General features: G+C 48.6%; 2 protein-coding genes across 13 annotated transcripts in view; one reads left to right on the top strand and one right to left on the bottom strand.

Moving 5' to 3' along the window:
* Nucleotides 1–16,793, bottom strand: part of LOC140911037 (myosin-IIIb-like) — a 155,083-nt gene extending 138,290 nt beyond the window's left edge. For all 8 annotated transcript variants that reach the window (XR_012158817.1, XR_012158819.1, XR_012158820.1 and 5 more), the window contains exons 1-9: nt 16,553–16,793; nt 15,813–15,878; nt 14,920–15,050; nt 9,115–9,217; nt 6,970–7,072; nt 6,729–6,885; nt 5,085–5,187; nt 4,459–4,587; nt 1,777–1,885 (exon numbers count right to left, since the gene is read on the bottom strand). Coding sequence is in view for 3 of the 8 variants with exons in the window: in XM_073343221.1 (XP_073199322.1) it covers nt 1,777–1,885; nt 4,459–4,587; nt 5,085–5,187; nt 6,729–6,885; nt 6,970–7,072; nt 9,115–9,217; nt 14,920–15,050; nt 15,813–15,878; nt 16,553–16,750 (1,099 nt within the window). In the remaining 5 variants the exon portion in view is untranslated. The remainder of the gene's footprint in view (nt 1–1,776; nt 1,886–4,458; nt 4,588–5,084; nt 5,188–6,728; nt 6,886–6,969; nt 7,073–9,114; nt 9,218–14,919; nt 15,051–15,812; nt 15,879–16,552) is intronic.
* Nucleotides 16,794–16,889: 96 nt separating this feature from the next.
* ARHGEF39 (Rho guanine nucleotide exchange factor 39) overlaps nt 16,890–27,665 on the top strand; it is a 69,789-nt gene continuing 59,013 nt past the window's right edge. The window contains exon 1 of one of the 5 annotated variants that reach the window (XM_073343224.1): nt 16,890–17,168. The gene's annotated coding sequence lies outside the window, so the exon portion shown is untranslated. The other 4 variants (XM_073343226.1, XM_073343228.1, XM_073343225.1 and 1 more) reach the window with 4 other exon arrangements.

Raw genomic sequence — 27,665 nt, 5'->3', positions numbered from 1 at the left:
AGCCACAGTGATCCATGTGGGTGGTGGGGAGATGGTTTTGGTGCTGGGGTATCTATGGCCACAGTAGTGCCTCACTGATCTCTCTACCCCTTGGTGTCTCAGGTAGGTGGAGTTTTCTGTCAGTACAGTAGTTTGGTGAGATCCAAATTTTCAAGGAGCACTATACAAATAGTTTATTTTTTCTTCACAATGGGGAAAACTCTCGTTTCTGCCTGGATGTGGAAGTGGTCTGACAAGGCTGGAGGAGGGTCATGTTTTATAACCACTTCCAGCCTTAGGATGCAGGCCAATAGAATAATACTCCTGTGCTCTTTCCCATCTGGTTTTAAATGCAGTTAAAAGGGCTTTTTAGTATCTGTATTGTGAGTATGACAGATGTGGGGATGACCAATGCAGCAGACATCTTGCTTTGGCTCTAATGTTTGAACAGGGCCATTCTCTTCCTGTGATCGGCTTTTTCTGTTGTCCTACGGATGCTACAGACAGCCTCCGAGCAATGGCTGCTATGATTCTACAAAGACATATGATGTGACCACATGTTTCTAGACTCCATTTTGGGATGTCAGTGTTTTTCCACTGACCAGTCTGGGAACTAAGGTTTGAAACAAAACATTCCTGCCATATACAAAAGCTATTTAAGGCAGGGAGTGACATCACCAGGGATTCTTCACTCCCCACACAAAGACTCTGGAGGAACAAAGACTGAACTGGGGGAAGTGCTGAACCCAGGTTAAAGGAATTTTTAGCCTGTGAATGGAACACCTGGAGATTCCAAGCTGCAAGCAAGTGCAGCTTGCCCCTTAAGAATCTGCAGCCTGCTCATATTATCACTTGGGGTGAGAATCTGTTATTCATATCCAATCTATTTAGCATACATGCAGTCCTCGGACTTACGACACAATTGGTTCCTGAAAGTCGCGTCTTAAGTCGAAAACATTGTAACTCGAATTTCCCATAGGAACAATATCAGATCGAGTATTGTAAAGTCGAAACCGATATCATAAAGTCAAAACACAATGATAATTTATAAATGTTGTAAGTGCCATTCGTTGTAACTTGAACATCGTAAAGTCGAGGACTGGCAGTATTAAGTTTAGTTTGCACTTTTTGTTTATTTGCTAGGTAAACTGCTTTGATCTGTTTGCTATCATTTATAATCTCTCTTTTTTAGTTAATAAACTTATTTTTGCTTTATCTAAACCAGTGTGTGGGAAACATAACTCAGGGGTAGAAGGCTATTGCATATTCCTCTCCACATTGATGGATGGGGTGAATTTTATGAGCTTACACTGTACAGTTCCCTGTGCAGTGCAAGATGGTATAATTTTGGGTTTATACTCCAGAAGGGGTGCATGCCTGAGAAGCTGGTTGTTACCCTAGCTGTTGCCTTCCTATACAGGGGCTGGTCAAAGCACCTGCCTGAAACTGCAGGTGGGTGTGTCCCTACCTGTATGTATGTTGGTGAAAGTGCAAGCTGAAGCCTGGATGGCTTTGCAGCTTGTCACAGCAGTACAGTGTGAGAGGGAGTCCAGGCTGGTGGGTCAGGGAGGCTCAGTGGTATCCCAGCTCCAGGTGGCACCTCATCACAGGCCCCTCTCAGGATTAGGGCCCATTACAAGGGGGGCTGCACAAACACATAGGGAGACATAATCCCTGCTCCAGAGAGTTTACATACACTGTTGGGACAATACCAGGCTCTAAGGTCACAGATAAGACAAATGTGCCTAGAAGGGCTCTTCCAGACAATTTTTCTGATTTACCTCCCCTGCTCCTTACCCTCAGCCTGCTGCTGGGTGTGGAAACGCTGAATCTGCTCTCCCCGGGTTACGGACACTTTACAAATGAGGCATTTCAATAGTTCCTCTTCCTGGACTCCAAATTGACCCTGGGAGAAAAGGGACCAAAGAGAATAGTCAGTTTCAATCCCTGGTTCCATAGTGCAGTGGCTATGTCTCCCCACCTTTGTGCGCCACCCAGTATAATGGGGTCATATCCTGACTGGGGCCTCTTGACGTTATCGTAACGTAAATAATAAGAAGACATTGTGGGCATCAAGCCACAAACTCTGCAGCCACCACTCTCCTTAAGACCAGCTTGCTCACTCGCTCTCACGCACAAACAGCCCTCTTGGGCTGCTGCCTTCCCAACCCCCCACATACACCTTCCCAGCACTTACCTCCAATTATTTACATAACACATTATTAATTGCCTGAGCTGAAATCTGTGTCAGAGCTCTGCCCATCCTTGAAGGGGAGGAAGAGACATTTAAAACATGATCCTATGGCTCCTGGTTACCATAGAACCAGAGTGCTCTCCAAAAGTAGAAAGCTACAGCACGGAAATTTCTATTCCTGCGCTGCTGGCAAGAGCAGACTGAGCCTGGGTGCAGAGGTGTGGCTTTTACTTAGCTCCAAATACAATGAGGTTAGTGCTCATTCTGATTTCACCAGGCAGTGAATTCCAGAGTCAGAACCCAGCTCCTGTGACGGTTCCATCTCCTGCAATCACAAGCCTCCCCTGCAGAGGGGCAGCTTCATGGTTCCAGTGGCATGCAGTCACTGTGAAAAGTTGAGGAGAGGGGGAATCTCTCTGTAGCCAATGATTTGATTTTATTATTTATTTTGTCATGTTATAATTAACTAACATGACATGTTATATATAATTATTGTATCCTAACCAAACTTAAGTGATAGGATTATAAAAGTATAAGATTGATTAGTAGTTAGAAGGGATAAATATGTATTAGGTATCTAAGTAAGGAAGGCTGAAATGCAAAGCCTATAGGCTGAGGCCTGTAAGATTTTAGCTTAGATATTTTAGGCCTTAGAAATAAAAAATACTGACATCAGTAAGTAACCAAAAAATAACCCAATGCCATAAGATTATACGAAAAGATGTACCAAGAAATGAAAGTGAAAAATATTGGCCAAAAGATTAATTTTAGATCGCAAAAATGCTCTAGAAGCACATTTTTGTTTAACACGTGCCTTAACCACAGGATAGAGGTTATGCATCAATGATAATGAGAATAAAAGGAACTATACACAACCTATAGAAACACCAAACCAAACCAAACGGAAAAGACGGTTGACACTTTCATGCACATGCACACAATGTAGGTATAGGCAAAATCACATTATAGAAAGAAGGTGCCCAGATTGGAAAAATTGAGCTTCCTATAGAAAAACTCCTCCAGGAACCATCCCTCTACGGATGATCACTCCATAAAACACCCATCAGACCCTAACACTATCTAGGAGGATGGGAGTATGACTGCAGCTACAATTTATACATGCTGTGATATTCATAACTGTGCCAGTAACTTGAATAACATTGATAAAAAACATTAGACCTTACTCTGTAATTGCATGTGCTACTTTCCTTGATTTTCATGTGTTCTTATGAACGCTAGATATGAAACAAGTGGCAGAGGTAACTGTTGAACTTGAGAATGTAGCTACCAAAGCTGAATACATCTAATGTCACTAAAATTACTTTAACTAAAAAGAAAAGGCTACATGTCAGGGAGCTGGGGCCGACCCCATGGTGGGGCTTTGAAATCAAAATAGAGACCTAGAATTGGATTTACTCAATAGGAAGCCACTGTTGAGAGTAGGGCATTGAGGTGGCAGAGGAGGGGGTGGCGCACAGCAGCCTGTTAAGCAGATGAGCTGCTGCATTTTGGATGAGCTGGAGCTTTTTCAAGCCAGGGAACATTATTCTTAGTGAGAACTTCAATAGTCAAGCTCAGATTACAGGAAACTGCACCCCACCAAGGCCAGATCTGATGCAGTGTGCAGGAGGGCCTGTGGGAGGAGTGGTGCTGTCAGATCAACAGGTGAGAAAAAGTCTAGTACCTGTGTTTTGACAAAATTGGGGAGAAGAGTGATGTGGGTGTCAGGCCAGGGAGAAAAAGGTTGTAGTAATTGACACAGGAGAGATCAGGGTCTGACCAAGTGTTTTAGCTTTGAGGAGAGAGAAGACGGATCAGGTTTTCGATACAATATGGAGAAAGCTGGATTTGGATGCTGCCAGGATGTGAGGGGCTGAGATAGAAAAGAATTGGTCTGTAGCCCCAGCCCATCTTCTCCTCCAATTCTGAACCTGGCTTTGAACTGAGTAACCTGCTGGTAGTTAAAACCCACATAAGGTGCATGGTGGGAGAGAAGAGGGCTTGAAGATACCAGTCACTAGGGCAATCTGGTGCATTCCTGGGACAACTCCTAATTCTTTTGTAGCGTCTTTAGAATCAGTGATAGGAGTCCCCTCTGCTGCATCAGTCAGGTGTGTAGCATAAGCAGCACCCAAAGAATGGAAGGACCCCCGCAGTGGCCCTCATCTACCCTTCATACATGGATTTAAAGACCATTCCTAATATAAATATTCCCCAAACCCCACACGGGTCCCCAGTGGGAGCACAATCTTGTCTCACTCCTCTGAGCCTCTCACTCGACTCACCGCTGAAGCCTTCAGCCACCCCCTGGAGGCTTCACTCACTCTCACGGCCCCATTGTTCTCCTGGGACTGGAAGGTCACATTGCCCAGAGACAGGACTCCAGCCAGGATTGCCTGCATGTCCACCTGCTCCTAAAATACACAACAGAGATGGCTTGGGGTTGGTACCCACAGATGTATGTGGGCATGTACATACACATGATGAGCAATAAGCAGCCCTCTTCCAGTGGAACTTCAAACTTCCTGCAGTGGTGGAGGGCGAGGAAGGTCACGTATGTGGTGGGGGGGGGAAGGGAGCTCTGCACTGAATCTGTTAGCCTGTGAACAGCACAGCAAACTGAAGGAGGGAATCAGAGTAACAGCCGTGTTAGTCTGTATTCGCAAAAAGAAAAGGAGGACTTGTGGCACCTTAGAGACTAACCAATTTATTAGAGCATGAGCTTTCGTGAGCTACAGCTCACTTCTGAGGAAGTGAGCTGTAGCTCACGAAAGCTCATGCTCTAATAAATTGGTTAGTCTCTAAGGTGCCACAAGTCCTCCTTTTCTTGAAGGAGGGAAGTAGAAGTGGGTCAAATGGGCTAACTGAGCAGAGGGGGTGGAGATGATGACAGAGTGCCCACTGTACTCACCTGTTCCTGGAAGCCCACCATGTCTAGGGCATTACGCACCTCCCAGTACTTGTGCTTCCAGGACTCAGCCACATCCTCTGCCCTAAACCAGCCGCTTATGTACCTGGGGAAACAAGTGAGTCAACTGATATTATTTGTATTAGGGTACAGTCTACATACTATGATGCTCTGCACCCCTGTATTCAGCCCATGCATGCTATTATAATAACCTTTGTACGAATATGCCTTGTGAGGTATCATTTGAAAACTCGTAACTCACTGGTCAATATTGTGCTGATAAAGTTATAAAATTCCACTGTATGGTGTTACTAAGACACATTCTGATCTGGGAAGCAGCCAAACCAGTTCCTCAGAGACAAAATACTTAGTCCTTCCATGACTGCAGGGGACTAGACTAGATGACTTCTCGAGGTCCCTTCCAGTCCTAGGATTCTATGAAAAGATAAACTGACGCCTCAGCCAGGTGTAAACAGGCCAAATGGGCCATCACCTGCTAAATGGCTATACATGGGCCATGCACACAATGACATGAGCAAAAAATCTAGATCTTAAAAAGTAACAGCTTGGGGTTTCCGTCCACAAAGACTTTTTGTCTCAAAAAAGGCAAAGAACTATAACAAGGGATGGCAGAAGCCCCACATCGTTCTTCCCTTTCTCTCTGCCCACAGCATCCACAATACCTGACAAACAAAAGAAGTTCAGCCATTAAGACTGCTGAAACATGTGGTGAGAGACACCTTGCTTTGAATTCACTCAAGTTTGTTGTTAGGCAATAGTTGTGTTTTACTTTTATTTTTATTGTAACCAATTCTGACTTTTATGCCTCATTAGTTGTATTCACTTAAAATCTATCCTTTTAAAATTAATAAACTTGTTTTATTGTTTTATCTAAACCTGTGTCTTTGAATTGAAGTGTTTGGGAAACTCCATTTGGGATAACAGGATTTGCACATATCATTTTGTATTAATAAAATGATGAACTTCATATGAGCTTGTGTTGTCCCGAAGAGAGCTGGGCAGTACAAGGCATACATCTCTGCGGCAAGTCTGGGACTTGGAGTTTGCTGGTGTTACTCTGTAGTGTAATTCAAGAGTAGCTGGCTACAGCACTCATACAATATAACTAGGAATAATTTACATGCTGGAAGCTGTGTGAACAGACCAGGCGTGGTAGCTCTCACTGTAAAAGGCACCCCATGTAGGAAAGCTGAGGGGACACAGCTGTTCATCAGTTCAGATTATACCCTGAGTACATCACACATGTCTCATATGAGAGCACTGTGCAGGGCAGTCTCAGTGAGTCAGTCCCTGCCCCAAAGAGACAGCGCAGACATAGGGTGGGGGGAAGCAGAGGTACAGAGAGGGGAGTGATTTCCCCAGGTCACTGGCAGAGCCAGGAACAGAACCCAAGTCTCCTGAGTCCCAGACCAGTGTCCCATCCATTAGGCCACACTACATCTATGTTCAGAGCCCAGCTGCAGCCTTCCATGACAATCCCCCAACCCTTTGCTCTCCTCTCATTACTCAACTCTCACACCAGGACAAATCCTCTTCCTCCACTCCTTCCCATATGGGGCTGTAGGAGCACATTATTCTGACCTGCACTCCACTGAGAAGCCAGAGTAGGACCTGCCACTCGCATACCTGTACAATGAGGGATCTAGCAATCCATACATCTCCTTTTCCTCTGCAGTGAGCCCAGCAAACATATAGTAGAAGACATGGAAATTCCTCTCTCCAGCATCTTGTTGCACGACACGAGACTTCTCTAGCAGATACTCGCTCAGCTTGGCGCCCCTCACTACATGGGGAAGGGGCAGAAGGAAAGAAATCACCACACAGATGATGGGTTCCACACACCCAGAGACCTAGTCCTGGGTCTCACCTGTACTCCTTTGGAACCTCAGCTGCATGTATTTTCCAAAGCGGCTGCTGTTGTCATTCATCACAGTTTGTGCATTGCCAAAGGCTTCGAGCAATGGGTTCACCTGGAAGGGAAATGTACAGAGTTGATGGGGAGGTATAAGCAACAGGGAACCCTTAACATCCCCTCCCACCTACAATGGCCCAGCTAGGTTGCAGAAGGTATCAGAGGTATCATGTGAAACAGCCTCATGGCCTCTTGAGGAGCCATAGGGGAAAAAAAAAAAAAGATTTGAGTCGCTCAAATCAGGCTGGAAATGCACACAGTGACAAAATAATCCAATGCAACCATGGACTGTATAAGCAAAGGCACCACATCCTGGAGCAAGGAAAGGACAGTTTGTCAGGTCCTAGAGAGAACCCTTGGGATTCTGCCCTCAGCCCCTCAATCCCAGAAGCCTCCCACTTCCACCAAGCAGTGGGGGTTGAGAGGGATCCCTCTCATGGATGGGCCTACATGGGATACTGTGTGCAGGTCTGGGGAACTCAATGACAGAAAGACAGACACACAGGGGGAAGTTCACAGCAGAGAGAGAAATTAATATGGGGCAGAATGACTGAGTTATAGGACTCAGAAACGAATCTGATAAACTTGGCTACTAATGACTGGGGATGGAAGGGCCCCTCCACATGATAATCTGCAAATCCACTGCTCCACTACAGGTTGCCCTGTGCCCCCAACCTCCTGCAGGTTCCAATACTCCTGCTGCAATTCATAGATTTTAAAGCCAGAAGGGACCATTATGATCCTCTAATTTGGCCTCCTCCATAAGAGGCCAGAGAAACTCACCCAGTAATCACTCCATCAAGCCCCTAACTTCTGGTTGAGCTATAGCACCTCCTTTAAAAAGTTATCTAGTCTTGAATTAAAATACTGTACTTCAAGTGATGAAGAATACACCACATCCTTATGTTAGTTGTTCCAATGGTTAATTACCATCACTGTTAAATATGTGTACTTTATTTCCAGTCTGAATTTGTTTAGCTTCAGCTTCCAGACACTGAATCTTGTTATCCCTTTGTTTGCTAGATTAAAGAGACCTCTGCTATCTGAAATTTCTTTTCCCCCATGTAGGTAAACATAGGCAATGATCAAGTTAGCTATTTACTCTCTCTTAGATAAACTAAATAGACTGAGTTTCTTTAGTTTCTCACTATAAGACAGGTTTTCCTGGCCTTGAATCATTCTTGTAGCTCCCTTCTGAACCCTTTCCAATTTGTCAGCATCCTTTTGGAGGAGTAAAAAGAAAAGGAGTACTAGTGGAATGCATCGGAATGCATCCGATGAAGTGAGCTGTAGCTCACGAAAGCTTATGCTCAAATAAATTGGTTAGTCTCTAAGGTGCTGCTAGTACTCCTTTTCTTTTTGCGAATACAGACTAACACGGCTGCTACTCTGAAACCTTTTGGAGGAGTGACACCAGAACTGAACAAACTATTCCAGTAAGGGTTTCATTAATGCTGTATACAGAAGCAATGCCACCTCATTGTTTCTACTTTATATTCCCCTTCACATACATTCAAGGATCATATTTGCTCTCTTAGCTACAGCATCTTTACTGACTGCATCCCATACCAGCCTTTCCATGATTTTGACTGGGATCAACATCAGGCTAACCAGCCTATGACCAGGGACATACTGTTTATTCTTTTTAAATATTGGCACAACACTGGATATTTTCTAGTCCATTGGACTAGACTGTTCCCCAGTGTTCCAAGATTTAATAAAAAAACAACATTAATGGTTCAAAGAACTCCTTAGCTGATTCTTTTAACATTCTTAGATACAACTTATCTGGTCCTGCTGATTTAGAAATCTTTAACTTGAAAAGATGCTGTTTAACATCCTCCCTAATTACTGATGGAATATACTGATTACTGAAATAATTTCTATATTCCTGCTTCTTGCCAAATATTTAATGAACCCATGTCTTGTCTACATCATAACTGACAATCTAGTATTGGATTTATACCGTTGCTAAGATTTCATTTACTCTGTGCTTTTTCCACTCCCAATGACTCATCTGTAGAACCCCCTAAGCCAACCGTGAGTTGCTCTGTGGCCACCCCTCCGTCTGTCCCCCTGCATTCTATTTCAATGACTCACCTGCAGTATCTGCTGCTCCAGCTGTGAGTTACCCTTGCACAGGTGCATGATGTGTTGCAGCAGTAGCTTTACACTCTCGGTTTTCCCTGCACCACTCTCTCCGCTGTCAAAAAAGAGCAGAGGGTGAGGACAGGAAACTCTACCACCACTAGGACTCAGATGCTATTCCCCTTATGCCTCAGCGCATCTTCTCTTTCTTTGAACCAACACCCGCCATGTACCAACACTACTGCACAGCTCCAGGTGCCTCCTACTGGCAGTTTCCACATTAGCACCACCGTGACCCACCCCACTCCCCATGGCAACAGGTTCTATAGGGCACTGATCCCCTAGTAAGCCTCCGCACCCAGTGTTGCAATTTAACACCCTCCACTTGAGATTCTTTCTTGACCCTGGGGATGGAGGGGTCTTACCCACATTAACATTGTCTCCCACCTATCTGTGAACTTGACCCATTGGGCAGTCCCTTAAGCAATGGGGCCAAAAGGAATTTCTTAGTATCCCCAGCTCTGGGCAAAGAGGGAGGAATGACCTTGAAAGGCACCTGTCTCACTGAATCCTTCACATATACAAGGCATTCCCTCCCCTCCCAACCCTTACAAGCAGAACTTGTCCCACTGCTTCCATGTCCTTAATTGGGCTGTGATCCCATGACAGCATATGTGCACTAAGACTTCACCCTGTGTGAAGATCTGTGAGTCACAGAGCAGAAGCAGGAAATAGTGCACATACTCCAAAGGGCAGGACGGTTTACACACCTGGGCACTGCACTTTATGTCCCAGGTGTGGCTTCTGCTCTGCAGCTCTCTGTGGCTACAGGGTGGAGTGGAGGGGTGATGTACAGTCTAATGGAGTGCTGGGACAAGCAGACTCCTAGGATTCAGGTGGCGGGGGGCTGGTGACCTGAACTCCTCTCTCTAAACAAGACATAGGATAGCAGCAAAGGAGAAAGGGAGATCATCTTGGTTTGACATGCACCAGGCTGGACAGGAATCTAGGGTCAACGCACAGCCAGGTGGTTGAATGTTGCTCTGGTATGAGGGGGAAGGGGATAGTGTGCCAGTTTGACACTCAGCAAGGAGGAAAAGTCCCAGACTGCTGTTATTCGGTTACAGAGAGACACCAGTTCCCAAAAGGGAGTATGACCCACCCAGACTTCCATTGGATGCTCGTGGCCCTACACAGTAATCACTAAAACCACCTTCTCTTTATGGTATTTCTAAGGCACCCATCATCTATGCACTTAAGCACTGAACAGCTACAAAGAGACTAAGGACATTTAGCTTCCTATTATTATTTATATTGTGGCATTATCTAGGAGCCCCAGTCATGGATCAGGGCCCCACTGTGCTGGGTATCGCACAAACATAGAATAAAAAGACAGAATGTAAGCTCTTGAAGTCAGGAACTATGTAATGCCTGCCCTCCCCCAGGTCACAGGGTTGGGGCAGCTGGTTAGTTTTTGGTTTTAATGGGAGCCATGGCTGAGGAAAGGCTCTGTAGGTCTCAACCTGCCAGAGAGCAGTGGAGTTCCATCACCAGATCCTGCTGCGGAGATAACTCTGTCCCCTGTATTGTGCACGCTGAATATAGCTACCTGAGGCTATCTCCCAGTTGGCCAGGTCCTAGCGCAAAGCATATTAGGGTGAGGATTTAATTTAGCTCTGACACCAGCAGAAATGGAGACAGTGGAATTCAGAGAACAGGGCAATGTGATCATATCTACCTTTGTTACTTAGGAGATGGCTGTTACACAATGCGCCAGCTGAAGTCTCAGAGAGAGACTTCATTCGGACCCAGCAGAGTGAGTTGCAGTGACTAATCTGGGCAGTGAGGAACGTACAGATCACAGAGGCCACGCTATTTCCTGGTCAGTTCAAGATGGGATCTCTCATCTTTGTGACATTCTGTGTGCCCAGAAGCAATGGAATAAAACATAGCCCATCAAAGTAGCATCTAGTATTGAGGCTATGTGTAAGGCTGCAAATCATTCACGGAGGTCATGGAAGTCACGGATTCTGTGACTTTCTGTGACCTCCGTGAATTCTGCAGCACTGGTGCAGCTGACCCCAGAACCACACCGGCAGCTGGGGAAGCCCCGGGGCCAGACGCACCTGCCACTGCTCTGGCAGCCCCAGGCAGCTGGTCCCCAGCACTGCCTTGGAGCAGCAGTCCGAGACCAGGACCGTGACCTTTATTGCCCGTGACCTGTCCATGACTTTTACTAAAAATACCCGTGACTAAAACATAGCCTTAGCTATGTGTAACAAGGGTGCCTTCCCTTCCTCCTCCCCCAGATCTTTGCTCACACTAAGTGTCCTCAGTTATAGCCTTTGCTGTTTGCAGATAACACAAACCATGAACTTCCTGTTGTAGCAGCAGAGAAGATAGTTAATAACCTGATATATATGATATGATTAGGGCCCTACCAAATTCACCATCCATTTTGGTCAATTTCACGGCCATAGGATTTTAAAAATCATAAATTTCATTATTTCAGCCATTTAAATCTGAAATTTCATGGTGTTGTAACTGTAGGAGTCCTTACCCAAAAAAATTATGGGGGGGGGTCACAAGGTTATTGTGCGGGGGGGCTGCAGTACTGCTAACCTTACTTCTGCACTGCTACTGGCGGCAGCGCTGCCTTCAGAGCTGGGCAGCTGGAGAGTGGTGGCTGCTGGCCAGGAGCCAAGCTCTGAAGGCACAGCCCCCGCAAGCACCGGCGCGAAGGATGGGCATGATATGGTATTGCCACCCTTACTTCTGCGCTGCTGACTGCAGAGCTGGGCCCTCAGTCAGCAGCTATGTCCCCTCAGCCGTGCCCCAGGGGCTTTCGCCTCCAGCTGGTTCCCTCTACTGCGCTGTACAGTTCCACGAAGTCTAATTATGACATCATGGGGTCTCCTGTTTATCATGTCAGGGTTCCACAGCAAATTCACTCTGTTTATAAGTATCTATCTATGTTATACTGCCCACTGCTGTAGTGTCTAGAACACCCCAGGTCAATAAGATCTCCATAGCCAGGTCTCTGAAGGGCTCGGGGGTGGGGATGAGGGGGTGGTTTCTGCTCTTCTTCCTTCCTTGACTCTGTGGTTATAGGAGCCTCAACTTTGGGAATAAGATTTTTAATCCTCATTATACTAGCTACTGTAGGAGCTGCTTTTCCCAAAGAGGCGGAACCTACAACAAACCTCACAGTGGGTCAGACTCCCAGTTAGCTCAATCTCCACACTTAACTTCCTCACCCAAAAATATTTACTTCTATCTCTCATGCACTTCACCATGGGCTTTGGCAGCTGTATTGCTCCAGAAAAACAAGTGCCCTCAAATAGGTTGTGGATGGAGATGTGTTTGCAAATTAAGCTGGGTCCTGAACCACTAGGTCATTGAATATCAGAACCTCAAACAAGCAATGGAAGAAGACTGGGAAACAGCTGAGGGATTAGAGCACAGGTGTAAAGTATTTGCAGCAGCCCATCCCTTGAGAAGGCAGAGAGCTGGATTTTGCACATTACTTCCTTCTCTGCATTGCTTCTACAGATATAGCGAGTTACAGTTATCCAATCTGAAGGTGACAACAAGCAGATCACCATAGCCAGGTCCTTGTCTGGAAAGAAAGGGTGAGTTTCCTACTAGTATTTCTCACCACTGATGTACCTAATTGTCCAGGCACAGAGAGGAATTAGACTTTTTCTAATTCTTTCCCTTACTCCAAGAGCAGCCATCCATTCTCTAACTCGGAGCCTGATAATATTTATTACCCAAATGATCTGTGATCCCAAAAGCACATCTGCCCCAGACACATATATTCTTTCCCTGTCATGTCCTCTCCTTGTGAGCATTGTTCAATAAGACACATCTGGCCAGAAGCCAGGCCATCATCATACTGGGGCTCCCTTCAACTTTTGCAAAATTTAACCTGTTACTGGAAAACAGATTAAATGTCTCGTGCCACTGGCCATGAAGAACATTCCAAAGGTTAGCCTGATACCTGACTCTGTATGCCACTGCAGAGACAGCCTCAAACAAAAGGAGAGATCTCACCTGCCCCACTCATCTCAATGGGGCGTTCTGTCTAGGCATTCAGCACTTTTAAGACAATCATAGCATGTACTGCAATAAAAGAAATAGCAATAAAAAGCCTATATCCTCAGTGTTGGCTGTAGAGCCTAGTGATGATGCCGTAGAATATCACCCATCTCTTGCCAAGCAGTTTATCATACTGCTGACTCTGTGGATATGGGGAAAGCAGTGGACGTGATATATCTTGATTTTAGCAAAACTTTTGATATGGTCTCCCACAGTATTCTTGCCAGCAAGTTAAAAAAGTATGGATTGGATGAATGGACTATAAGGTGGATAGAAAGATGGCTAGATCGTCAGGCTCAATGGGTAGTGACCAATGGCTCAATGTCTAGTTGGCAGCCGGCACCAAGCAGAGTGCCCCAGGAGTCTGTCCTGGGGCCGATTTTGTTCAACATCTTCATTAATGAACTGGAGGATGGAAGGGATTGCACCCTCAGCAAGTTTGCGGGTGACACTAAGCTGGGGGGAGAGGTAGATATGCTGGAGGGTAGGGATAGAGTCCAGAGTGACCTAGACAAATTGGAGGATTCGGCTAAAAGAAATCTGATGAGGTTCAAGAAGGACAAGTGCAGAGTCCTGCACTGAGGATGGAAGAATCCCATGCACTGCTACAGGCTGGGGACCAACTAGCAAAGCAAGCAGCAGTTCTGCAGAAAAGGACCTGGGGATTACAGTGGACAGGAAGCTGGATATGAGTCAACAGTGTGTCCTTGTTACCAAGAAGGCTAACAGCATACTGGGCTGCATTGCCAGCAGATCAAGGGAAGTGATTATTCCCCTCTATTTGGCACTGGTGAGGCCACATCTGAAGTACTGCATCCAGTTTTGGGCCCCCCACTACAGAAAGGATGTGGACAAATTGGAGAGAGTCCAACAGAGGGCAATAAAAATGATTAGGGGGCTGGGGCACATGACGCATAAGGACAGGCTGAGGGAACTTGGCTTATTTAGTCTGCAGAAGAGAAGAGTGAGGGGGGATTTGATAGCAGCCTTCAACTATCTGAAGTGGGGTTCCAAAGAGAATGGAGCTCGGCTATTTTCAGTGGTGGCAGATGACAGAACAAGGAGCAATGGTCTCAAGTTGCAGTGGTGGAAGTTTAGGTTGGATATTATGAAAAACTATTTCACTAGGAGGGTGAAGCACTGGAATGGGTTACTGGGAGGGGAGGGGTGGAACCTCCATCTTTACAGGTTTTTCAGGCCTGGCTTGACAAAGCCCTGGCTTTGGGGGAAGGCATAGCTCATTGGTTTGAGCATTGGCCTGCTAAACCCAGGATTGAGAGTTCAATCCTTGAGGGGGCCATTTAGAGATCCGGGGCAAAAATTGGGGATTGGTCCTGCTTTGAGCAGGGCGTTGGACTAAATGACCTCCCGAGGTCTCTTCCAACTCTAACCGTCTGTGACTCTGAACTCACTGCCCCTGTAGTCAACTCTTAGGAAGTGAATGAAAAGGGTGAAGGGTGGGTATGTGGGAAGAAAACACAGAGGTTCTGTTTTAACCACCATAATAAGCACTTAAATGGATTCCAGGAAGAGGCCTTTGGTCTTCATTCCCCCTTCTTTAAACACCAGCTTAATGAGGGCATTGGCCACAGACCGGAAGGTGCAAAGTTGATAGTTCCATCTTGTCTGCTCTCCCTGTCAGTGATGCAGGTCTGACAAGACTGTACTGTCCCACAATATGGAGCCCTACAAATATTTTGAATTATTTTCTCTTACCTGATGACGATACACTGGTTCTGAGGTCCTGTTGCCAGATGTCCCAGCATGGCCTGGTATGCTCTGTCAGCAATGGCAAAGATGTGGGGGGGTAGGGTACCCTTGTCATGGTTCTGATATTTCTCTGACACCTGGGAGCAGGAGGAAAATTCAATTAAAGTGAAATGCCAGAACAGTTAGAGGGACAGAGGGTAAATTCTCCCCTCCTCACCTCAGCTAGCCACTGCGACAAGGGAGGGAGAAGCTTAGATTACATTTTCCATGGTTTGATAGAGCCAATCAAACAATACACCACATGTCAGATGAAGATTTCCAAAAACATAATGTGCCCCAGAACCCCCTGCCACTGCCCTGCTTAGAACCTTCTGGCTTATTGCAAAGGTCATCTCTATTCTTGAGCATTTGTGGGGAGGAGGGCGAGGGTAGGGTGTAAACAGTGAGTATGATGTGAAGGCTGCTGCAAGCAGGATTGTTTTTTATTACTGGATACTCAGTTCAATGAGTACTTTGTAGATTTAAAACTGTCTAAAATATTTTGTTTCAAACAGAATGAAGCACAAAGAGCCATGGGTGACAGAGAGAAATCAAAACACAGCTGACAAAATCTGTATGAGACTTACTACATTTTGAAAAAAACAGGGACTTAAAGTACATAGAAAAGCCTCCTACAAAAGCCCAACTAGCCACATTCCTTATGGGTAACAATATAAACTTCACAGGGAAGTAATGTGATCCAAACATCAAGAGCAAAGTGCACAACTCTGTTCCCCTTGTCTGGCCCGCCCCGCCCCGGGAAGGGCCACCTGCACCTCTTCCCCACCAGGGCCACACCAGCACAAGACACCACACACTCACGCTACTCACACCATACACTGGAATGAGGGGACACTTACTGGTTTCTCGTAGAGTGGAAGGCTCTGGAACGGGTTCATTGCAATCAGAATGTCCCCAATATATGTCTGATGTAAAAGGAAAATTCCCACCAACCAGGTAAGCAAGCATTGCACAGTGCCCCATGGACCAAGGGTACTACACTACTGAGGCACGGTGAGGAAACCATGTCCCAAGGGGTCTCCCATCCAACACATCCCCAGTGTCCAACAGGGTCTCCCTCCACTACCAGAGGCAGTACTTAATTTGTAATGAAAGAGGTACCCCGGGGCTCAAACAATTAGATGCCAGGGCTCAAGCAATTTTTTTACTTGCATAACTGAGGCTGCAAGCATGGGGTGCCAGGGCTCAGTCCTGGCAGCACCAATTAAGCACTGCCCACATGCCCCTGGCGTCCCGTGGGGTCCCTTGCCCCGCTGCACACACCCTCAGTGTCCCGCGGGGTCTCCCGCCCCCCACACCACACCCTCAGTGTCCCGCGGGGTCCCCTGCTCCCCCGTCCCTGGAGTCCCTAAGCCCTTCCTCACACCAACCCGGTGTCCTGCGGGGGTCTCCTGCCCCCCGGTGTCCCTCAGCCGTCCCTTACACGCTTCCAGCGTCCCGTGGGCCCCCACCCGGTGTCCCGCGGGGTCCCTCGGGCCCTTCTCCCACCCTCCAGTCATTTCCCAACGAGGGGAGGCCCTACAGCAGAACCCCCTCGGCCCCGGTTACCCCCCAGCACTGCCCCCGGCTCCCCCCTCACATAGACCCGCTGCTGCAGGAAGCGGCCGCTCAGATTCTGCAGCAGCCTCGCCTCGTCCAGCTCTGCCAGGGCAGCCAGGTCATCGGCCCCGTCGCAGGCCAGCGGCCCCGGCTCCCCAGGAGGCACCATCCCAGCAAGGCTTGGCTCCGAGCCCGACCCCCACCAAGAACCGGCGGCCGCAAGACGGCTTCCGCCCATGAGCCTTCAAGACTCGCCCCGACCCAGCGAGTCCGTCGGTCCCTCCCCCTCTCCCTCTCCTCCTCCCTTCCTGGGCCCCCAGCCCCGCCCTGGGTCGGGCAGTCCACCTCAGCCCACTCCCCCGGCGCGCTCCCTTTCTCCTTCCTACAGACTCCAGCTTCCTGTCTGAGGAGTGACTCCCAGCCACCTGGCCACAGGGCAGTGGAGTCTGGGGTCCAGCTCAAACCAGGACCTTCACAGAATGGGGTTAGACCCCGAGAATATCCCCTCTGCAGCACGGGCTGCCCTCATAGGAGGGATCTCAGCAAACCGCATCACCAGGCAATTCACGTTGTTCATAAAGACGGAGAAATGAAGCAACTCATGGTGCTACCTGAGCCAACGATCCCCGGACACAGCAACACCAGCGGAGCTGCAGGTAAAACTAGTTTAAAAAAATCCCTCTACCCTTGACAGATGGGTCACGGTCTGCCTTGGAAGTATACTTTGTATTTCTTCAACATGAGCCATCCCTACAGAGAAAGCATGGCTTCTGTGTCTACACTCCCACAAGGAAACACAAAACACCTTTCAGAGTAACAGCCCTGTTAGTCTGTCTTTGCAAAAAGAAAAGGAGTACTTGTGGCACCTTAGAGACTAACCAATTTATTTGAGCATGAGCTTTCGTGAGCTACATCCGATGAAGTGAGCTGTAGCTCAGGAAAGCTCATGCTCAAATAAATTGGTTAGTCTCTAAGGTGACACAAGTACTCCTTTTCTTTTTACAAAACACCTTGTGCCAGAGTGCAAGAATGTTAATTTCTACATATTCAGAACATAATCTTAGAAGATTACGGTTGGAAGAGACCTCAGGAGGTCATCTAGTCCAACCCCCTGCTCAAAGCAGGGCCGATCCTCAACTAAATCATCCCAGCCAGGGCTGTCAAGCCGGGCCTTAAAAACCTCTAAGGATGGAGATTCCTCACCCTCCCTAGATAACCCATTCCAGTGCTTCATCAGGCTCCTAGTGAAATAATGTTTCCTAATAACCAACCTAGACCTCCCCCACTGCAACTTGAGACCATTGCTCCTTGTTCTGTCATCTGCCACCACTGAGAACAGCCAAGCTCCATCCTCTTTTGCTTACAAGAAGTGGAAGGTTGGACATATGACCAGGGAAGAGTATAAAAATATTGCTCGGGCATGTAGGAATGTTATCAGGAGGGCCAAATCGCACCTGGAGCTGCAGCTAGCCAGAGATGTCAAGAGTAACAAGAAGGGTTTCTTCAGGTATGTTGGCAACAAGAAGAAAGCCAAGGAATGTGTGGGCCCCTTACTGAATGAGGGAGGCAACCTAGTGACAGAGGATGTGGAAAAAGCTAATGTACTCAATGCTTTTTTTGCCTCTGTTTTCACTAACAAGGTCAGCTCCCAGACTGCTGCGCTGGGCATCACAAAATGCGGAAGAGATGGCCAGCCCTCTGTGGAGATATAGGCGGTTAGGGACTATTTAGAAAAGCTGGACGTGCACAAGTCCATGGGGCCGGACGAGTTGCATCCGAGAGTGCTGAAGGAATTGGCAGCTGTGATTGCAGAGCCACTGGCCATTATCTTTGAAAACTCGTGGCGAACCGGGGAAGTCCCGGATGACTGGAAAAAGGCTAATGTAGTGCCAATCTTTAAAAAAGGGAAGAAGGAAGATCCTGGGAACTACAGGCCAGTCAGCCTCACCTCAGTCCCTGGAAAAATCATGGAGCAGGTCCTCAAAGAATCAATCCTGAAGCACTTGCATGAGAGGAAAGTGATCAGGAACAGCCAGCATGGATTCACCAAGGGAAGGTCATGCCTGACTAATCTAATCGCCTTTTATGATGAGATTACTGGTTCTGTGGATGAAGGGAAAGCAGTGGATGTATTGTTTCTTGACTTTAGCAAAGCTTTTGACACGGTCTCCCATAGTATTCTTGTCAGCAAGTTAAGGAAGTATGGGCTGGATGAATGCACTATAAGGTGGGTAGAAAGCTGGCTAAATTGTCGGGCTCAACGGGTAGTGATCAATGGCTCCATGTCTAGTTGGCAGCCGGTATCAAGTGGAGTGCCCCAAGGGTCGGTCCTGGGGCCGGTTTTATTCAATATCTTCATAAATGATCTGGAGGATGGTGTGGATTGCACTCTCAGCAAATTTGCGGATGATACTAAACTGGGAGGAGTGGTAGATACGCTGGAGGGGAGGGATAGGATACAGAAGGACCTAGACCAATTGGAAGATTGGGCCAAAAGGAATCTGATGAGGTTCAATAAGGATAAGTGCAGGGTCCTGCACTTAGGACGGAAGAACCCAATGCACAGCTACAGACTAGGGACCGAATGGCTAGGCAGCAGTTCTGCAGAAAAGGACCTAGGGGTGACAGTGGACGAGAAGCTGGATATGAGTCAGCAGTGTGCCCTTGTTGCCAAGAAGGCCAATGGCATTTTGGGATGTATAAGTAGGGGCATAGCGAGCAGATCGAGGGACGTGATCGTTCCCCTCTATTCGACACTGGTGAGGCCTCATCTGGAGTACTGTGTCCAGTTTTGGGCCCCACACTTCAAGAAGGATGTGGATAAATTGGAGAGAGTCCAGCGAAGGGCAACAAAAATGATTAGGGGACTGGAACACATGAGTTATGAGGAGAGGCTGAGGGAGCTGGGATTGTTTAGCCTGCAGAAGAGAAGAATGAGGGGGGATTTGATAGCTGCTTTCAACTACCTGAAAGGGGGTTCCAAAGAGGATGGCTCTAGACTGTTCTCAATGGTAGCAGATGACAGAACGAGGAGTAATGGTCTCAAGTTGCAGTGGGGGAGGTTTAGATTGGATATTAGGAAAAACTTTTTCACTAAGAGGGTGGTGAAACACTGGAATGCGTTACCTAGGGAGGTGGTAGAATCTCCTTCCTTAGAGGTTTTTAAGGTCAGGCTTGACAAAGCCCTGGCTGGGATGATTTAACTGGGAATTGGTCCTGCTTTGAGCAGGGGGTTGGACTAGATGACCTTCTGGGGTCCCTTCCAACCCTGATATTCTATGATTCTATGATTCTATGATTCTTTGGAACCCCCTTTCAGGTAGTTGAAGGCTACAATCAAATCTCCCCTCACTCTTCTCTTCTGCAGACTAAAGAAGCCCAGTTCCCTCAGCCTGTCCTCATAAGTCATGTGCCCCAGCCCCTTAATCATTTTTGTTGCCCTTCGCTGGACTCTCTCCAATTTGTTTCACATCCTTTCTGTAGTGGGGGCCCCAAAACTGGACGCAATACTCCAGATGTGGTCTCACTGGTGCCGAATAGAGGGGAATAATCACTTCCCTCCAACTGCTTTCAGTCCTCCTACTAATGCAGCCCAATATGCCGTTAGCCTTCTTGGCAACAAGGGCACACTGCTGACTCATACCCAGCCTCTCATCCACTGTAAAGCCCAGGTCCTTTTCTGCAGAACTGCTGCTGAGCCAGCATGGGGGAAGACTAGTGTGTGAAAAGGCAAGTGATTGTGACTGCTGTTGTTGGTAGCTACTGTTGCCGGCACCCAGTGCCGAGAGGCTGAACAACAGCTGGAGTGGTTCGTTACCCGGTGTGCTACACCCAATAATCACAACGGGGTGGAGAAGCAGAAAAGTTTATTTGCAGCTGCAAAAAGGTACAGGGAGAATAAAATCTCAAATCCTGCACAACAGAGCAGGAAGTTACACAGGCTTTTATACATCCTTTTTCCCAGCATACTTATCCAATAGCAAGCTGCTCCAAGTATCCATATAGCCAGCCAATCCAGTTCCCAGCTAGTTCCCTGATTCTCTGTATCATTTGTTAAACTATACATAAAGCTGCTTTATTCAGCATTGTTCTTCCATATCTCCCTTGTTTGGCCTTGCTTAGTTTCAGGCAGTCTGACTCTGCAACATACTGTTGCAGATTCTCAGCATAACTGCTGTGTGTGCCTCCAGGCGGGGGGGCCAAGGACACTTGGGCCTAGCACGCAGAGCTGCTGCGAGTGCCTCCAGGCAGGAGGCGGGGGGCCAAGGACACCGGGGCCTAGTGCGAGGGGGCTTTATCGACACTTGTGGTCTTCCATCCCCTCGAGTTACCTAGTGGCCATGCCCCAGTGTTCCCAACACTACCAATGTGGTGCTCTGCTCTTGTTCGATGATGATAACAGTCGGCTGCGTGCATGTTCCCTCTGTGTGCTGCCTCAGCTCTGCACAGATAGCTGACACAGCAGACCCTGAGAGAACCCCCAAAGACCACAGACTCTAGTAAGGTACGAAGGCACCCAACCAGGTTTATTGTCAAACGAAGCACAGTAATAGTTTCCTATAGACTCTACAGGACATACTACGAGTATGTGCCCCCTGGCAATGGACACAGCTCAGTCAGTGGCGGGACACTCCACTGCCCCCTAGGCTGGACAAAGATATGCACTCCGGGACCTATTTTTATACAGTTGCAGAACAGATTACTCATCCCTACTGATGTATTGAGGTACAGCCCCTTGACCCATTAGGGTGCTGTCTCCTCCTTTGATCATGTTGGTTCAAACAAACAGATCTGTCCATCATGCTGTCCTTTTGACCCTGTCTTTGGGGTGCATCTGGCTGTTCCTTGTTATCTCTGTGAAGTGTCCTCGTATTGGGATGTCCAGGTGCCATCTTGGCACACATTCCTCTTATTACTACTTATATCATTAGCGTGTGCTTTCTAGGACCCCTTTTCTTGCCAAGTTCTGCAATTAGGGCCTGCCTCTGGCTCACAGCCCAGCTTTGCTTAGCAATGCCTGGAAGTACTTTGGTTCAGGCTTTGGGCCTCAGACCAGGCCTCTGATACAAGGGTTTATGTTTCAGGGCCTCTTACTGCAACTGTAACATCACTGTCTCATTCCTTCGCTCTAGGGCAGTGCTCCCCAGATTATTTAGAGCTATGAGTTTATTTACACAGTTTTTGTACTGCTTTAAATATAGTGTTTTAGAAACTGATAATTAAGCAGTCTAACACTTTAGTGTTGGGCACAATTGTAGTGGCATAAAGTGTACAGAACAGTCCTAAACCCAACTTCAAGAAAATTAAACAAATCATTCCCCACATCCCGCTTCAATTCTGTCATATGTTAAAAGCCTATCCAAAATGAGTAGTCACATGAAGTTCCTGTACATCTAAAAAAAACCTTGAAAATGGCTAGGCCATAGGAGCCAATTTAGTTGGGGATTGGTCGGGGATTGGTCATGCTTTGAGCAGGGGGTTGGACTAGATGACCTCCTGAGATCCCTTCCAACCCTGATATTCTATGATTCTATGACTCTGTGGGTGCTCTAGGGCTGGAGCACCCATGGGGAAAAATTAGTGGATGCTCTGCACCCACCAGCAGCACTGTAAAAAAAACAAAAGAAATAGTATTTTTCAATTCACCTAATACAAGTACTGTAGTGCAATCTCTTTATCATGAAAGTTGAATTTACAGATGTAGAATTATGTACAAAAAAACCAAAAGATAATAATTGAAAAATAAAACAATGTAAAGCTTTAGAGACTGCAAGTCTACTCAGTCCTACTTCTTGTTAAACCAATCGCTCAGACAAACAAATTTGTTCACATTTGCAGGAGATAATGCTGCCCACTTCTTATTTACAATGTCCCCTGAAAATGAGAACAGGCTTTCTCATGGCACTGTTGTAGCCGGCATCACAAGATATTTACGTGCCAGATGTGCTAAAGATTCATATGTCCCTTCATGCTTCAACCACCATTCCAGGGGACATGTATCCATCCTGATGACAGGTTCTGCTTGATAACAATCCAAAGCAGTGAGGACTGATGCATGTTCATTTTCATTATCTGAGTCAGATGCCATCAGCAGAAGGTTGACTTTCTTTTTTGGTGGTTGGGTTTATGTAGTTTCCTCATCAGAGTGTTGCTCTTTTAAGACTTTTGAAAGCATGCTCCACACCTCATTCCTCTCAGAGTTTGGAAGACGCCTCAGATTCTTAAACCTTGGGTTGAGTGCTGTAACTACCTGTCAAAATCTCACATTGGTACCTTCTTTGTGTTTTGTCAAATCTGCAGTGAAAGTGTTCTTAAAATGAACATATGCTGGGTCATCATCCGAGACTGCTATAACATGAAATATATGGCAGAATGCGGGTAAAACAGGGCAGGGGACATACAATTCTCCCCAAAAAAGTTCAGTCCATAGGTGCCGACTTCCCCTTTGCCCGGTGGGTGCTCAACCCCCACGCTACCCCTGGCCTTGCCCCTGCACTGCCCTCACCCCACCCCCATTCCACCCCTTCCCCAAAGTCCTCACCCCACCTTTTCCCACCTCAGCCCACCCCCTTCCTTCCCCTATTCCACTCCCTTCCCCAAGTCCCTGCCCCGCCTCTTCTCCGCCTGCTCCTCTGAAAAAAGTCCTAAGAGCAGCCAAACAGCTGTTAAGCGGGGGATTGGGAAGTGCTGGGCGGGGAGGAACGGGGGACACGGCATGCTCAGTGAGCGGGGAGAAAAGTCAAGGAGGGGGAAGCTTGGCAGCCAGTGGGTGCAGAGCACCCACTAATTTTTCCCGGTGGGTGCTCCAGCCCCGGAGCACCCACGGAGTTGGCACCTATGGTTCAGTCACAAATTTAATTAAGGCATTATTTTTTTAACAAGCATCATCAGCATGGAAGCATGTCCTCTGGAATGGTGGCCAAAGCATGAAGGGGCATACTAATCTTTAGCATATCTGGCATGTAAATACCTCGCAATGCGGCTACAAAAGTGCCATGCAAATGCCTGTTCTCACTTTCTGGTGACATTGTAATTAAGAAGAGAACAGCATTATCTCCTGTGAATGTAAACAAAACTTGTTTGTCTTAGTGATTGGCTGAAAGAAGTAGGACTGAGTGGACTCCTAGGTTCTGAAGTTTTACATGGGTTTGTTTTTGAGTGGTTATGTAACAAAAAAAAAATCTACATTTGTAAATTGCACTTTCACCACACAGAGATTGCACTAAGGTACTTGTATGAGGTGAATTGAAAAATACTATTTCTTTTGTTTATCTTTTACTGTGCAAGTACTGCCATTAATCAACAGCCCTATAAATACCCCCCTCTTCCCTCCTGTATATGTATTTATGCCAGTATGGAAGTGCTTACGCCTGTATAGCTATAGCTTATCCTCAACAAATTGTTTCAATTGTACGTTCCAGGCGCCACCCACTGTCCTCCTGGCTGCTGCTTTCCTTTCATCTCTTTCCCTCAGACTCATTTTTAAAAATCTTTCACTTTATTCTTTCATCTTGAAGCTGTGCGCTCTCTCTCTCTCTCTCTTATGCCTGAACGATTGAGCTCAGATACTGCACCCCTTCCCCCGGCGACTCTCTCGCACCTCCTTTCCCCTCGGCGTGCTGACCACCCTGTTCGCCTGCTGCTCCCGAGCCGAGCCCTCCACTCTCCCGGCCTCTGCGCCGGATGGGTCCTTCCTAGCCTTTCCGTGGGGTGGAGGGACAGAGAGAACAAATGCTGCAAGGACAAACCACGGCGGCTCCCCAGTCCCTTACCGCAAAACGGGTCCTCAGACCCGCCCCGAGCTCGCCTCTTGCCACCGCCCGGCCCCCGGCCGCGCCTCCCCGCTTGCCTCAGACTCGCCGCCCGCCCCCGTTAGCTCCGCCCTCAGCTCTATTTGCCGCCCGGTCCCCTCCGGCCTGGCCCCCAGTCATCCCAGGCTCGGACTCGCCGTTCGCGGGCCCAAGCCGAGGACTAGGTGGGAAGCGCCCACCAGCCCGGCCTGGTCCGGACCGCTTGGGCGCTGCATTCTCTCCCCGCGCAGGAGGAGGAGGAAGAGGTGCTGTGCCCACTCCCCAGGCTCGCGGCGGCCGTTTGAATGCTGGTGGGTGGGTGGGAGGGAGGACGTGCTGTGCTGTGCTGTGCCCCCCCCCGGGCTCGCGCGACGGCGGCCGTTTGAATGCTGGGGGAGGGGTGGTGCTATGCCCCGCCCCCGCCCCCTCTCCCTCTCCCTGGGCTCGCGCGGCGGCGGCCGTTTGAATGCTGGTGGGTGGGAGGGAGGGAGGACGTGCTCTGCTCTACTCTGCCCGCCCTCTCCCTGGGCTCGCGCGGCGGCGGCCGTTTGAATGCTGGTGGGTGGGAGGACGTGCTGTGCCCCCCCCCCCCGGGCTCGCGCGGCGGCGGCCGTTTGAATGCTGGTGGGAGGGAGGGAGGACGTGCTGTGCTGTGCCCCCCCCCGGGCTCGTGCGGCGGCGGCCGTTTGAATGCTGGTGGGAGGGAGGGAGGACGTGCTCTGCTCTGCTCTGCTCTGCCCGCCCTCTCCCTGGGCTCGCGCGGCGGCGGCCGTTTGAATGCTGGTGGGTGGGTGGGAGGACGTGCTGTGCTGTGCCCCCCCCCGGGCTCGCGCGGCGGCGGCCGTTTGAATGCTGGGGGAGGGGTGGTGCTATGCCATGCCATGCCCTGCCCTCGCCCCCTCTCCCTGGGCTCGCGCGGCGGCGGCGGCGGCCGTTTGAATGCTGGGGGAGGGGTGGTGCTATGCCATGCCCTGCCCTCGCCCCCTCTCCCTGGGCTCGCGCGGCGGCGGCCGTTTGAATGCTGGGGGAGGGGTGGTGCTATGCCCTGCCCCCGCCCCCTCTCCCTGGGCTCGCGCGGCGGCGGCCGTTTGAATGCTGGGGGAGGGGTGGTGCTATGCCATGCCCTGCCCTCGCCCCCTCTCCCTGGGCTCGCGCGGCGGCGGCCGTTTGAATGCTGGGGGAGGGGTGGTGCTATGCCCTGCCCCCGCCCCCTCTCCCTGGGCTCGCGCGGCGGCGGCCGTTTGAATGCGGGGCGGGGCGGCTCTGGCAGGGGGGGCCTGTTGCTGACTGAGGCCCAGCGAGCGCAGGTAATGGGGCGCTGGGTTCCTCCGGGGTCGGCTTCCCCCCCTTGGAGCCGCGCCCTGCCGCGGGCGACGTAATCTGTGCCCGGAGAGCACGCGGGGCTGTGCCGCTGTCCCGCCGATGTGTGAGAGCCTGTGAGGGCTGGCGGTAGGTCCGCTCCCCCGCTGTACCGGGTCGGGAGGGCCGTGCGCTGTCCCGTTGCATGGTGGGGACACGGCTGTGCCCCCCCCCCCCGTATTCTTTGTGTCGGAGAAGGGAGGCAGAGTCCTGCGCTGTCCTGTGGGGTGAGGGGAGATCGTGTGTGTAGGGGCAGGAGGACCATGTGCTCTGCTGCTGCACTTTGTTGTCGGGGAAGAGGGAGAGCTGTGCTGGGGGCAGGAGAAATGACTGTAGGCGTTTATCCACAGTGGAATAGTCATTGGACCAGAGTGAGAAGGATTGACTCTCTGGTCCAGTCCTCCTGCTCCAGTTGCCCTTTCATTATTTATCCACAGTGGAACAGCTTCAACTGGAGAGCTGGAGGGAGGGAGCCCCACCTCAAAATATTCCATAGGTCAGTGGTCAGAGGATTCTCCTGAGAGGTGGGAGATGCCCTATTCAAATCTTTTACCCCTTACTTGATTGTAGGGCCCAAAAACCCATCTTCCCTTGCTCTGTGGCTCTCACTGAGTGCCTAGAGTGAGGTAGCAGTGTGCATGCTGAGAGGGCAAAACATAGGTGCCTAGGGAGCTTTTACTGTACCTCTAAAATGTAGGTGCCCACCAAGTTTAGCAGGAGTCTTGGGGATTTCCATGGAGCCAAAACTGGGACGTACGTGCCTCATTATCCTTGTGGATCTGTGCCCTAATCACTACTTGTGCCTCCCATAAGGGTAAAAAAAACTGAGCATGTTTAGTTTTGAGAAAAGAGCATTCAAATATGTAAAGGTCTGTTATATAAAGAGGACTGTGATCAGTTGTTCTCTGTGTCCACTGAAGGTAGGAAAAGCTGCAGATTAAGCCTATTGCTTCAAGGGAGATTTAGGTTAGATATTAGGAAAAGCTTTCTAATGATAAGGATAGTTAAGATCTGGAACAGGCTTCCAAGGGAGGCGGTGGAATCCATGTCATTTTTTAAGGTTTTTAAGAACAGATTGGACAAACCTTTGTCAGGGATGGCCTAGGTTTACATGGTCCTGCCTCAGTGCAAGGGGCTGGACTTAATGACTTCTTGAGGTGTCATGGAGTCTCCGGGCGATGCTCTGGAACTGCTCCCCACAAAGCCAGTCAGGACTCTGGTGAAGTCTCCTCTCTGTGAGCAGACTGTCTGCAGGACACACAGCTCTCACAACTAAAACCCCTCCAACGCATTATTAAGGATCTACAACCTATCCTAAAGGATGACCCAACACTCTCACAAATCTTGGGAGACAGGCCAGTCCTTGCCTACAGACAGCCCCGCAACCTGAAGCAAATACTCACCAACAACCACATACCACACAACAGAACCACTAACCCAGGAACTTATCCTTGCAACAAAGCCCGTTGCCAATTGTGCCCACATATCTATTCAGGGGACACCATCACAGGGCCTAATAACATCAGCCACACTATCAGAGGCTCGTTCACCTGCACATCCACCAATGTGATATATGCCATCATGTGCCAGCAATGCCCCTCTGCCATGTACATTGGTCAAACTGGACAGTCTCTACGTAAAAGAATAAATGGACACAAATCAGATGTCAAGAATTATAACATTCATAAACCAGTCGGAGAATACTTCAATGTCTCGTCACGCAATCACAGACATGAAGGTCGCTATCTTAAAACAAAAAAACTTCAAATCCAGACTCCAGCGAGAAACTGCTGAATTGGAATTCATTTGCAAATTGGATACTATTAATTTAGGCTTAAATAGAGACTGGGAGTGGCTAAGTCATTATGCAAGGTAGCCTGTTTCCTCTTGTTTTTTCCTACCCCCCCTCCCCCAGATGTTCTGGTTTAACTTGAATTTAAACTTGGAGACTGGTCAGTTTGGATGAGCTATTACCAGCAGGAGAGTGAGTTTGTGTGTGTATGG

The sequence above is a fragment of the Lepidochelys kempii genome, chromosome 5 (assembly GCF_965140265.1).
Source record: "Lepidochelys kempii isolate rLepKem1 chromosome 5, rLepKem1.hap2, whole genome shotgun sequence".
NCBI classification, from domain to species: domain Eukaryota; kingdom Metazoa; phylum Chordata; order Testudines; family Cheloniidae; genus Lepidochelys; species Lepidochelys kempii.
The sequence above is the reverse complement of the archived record's forward strand: the minus strand, read 5'-3'. Positions and strand labels throughout refer to the sequence as shown.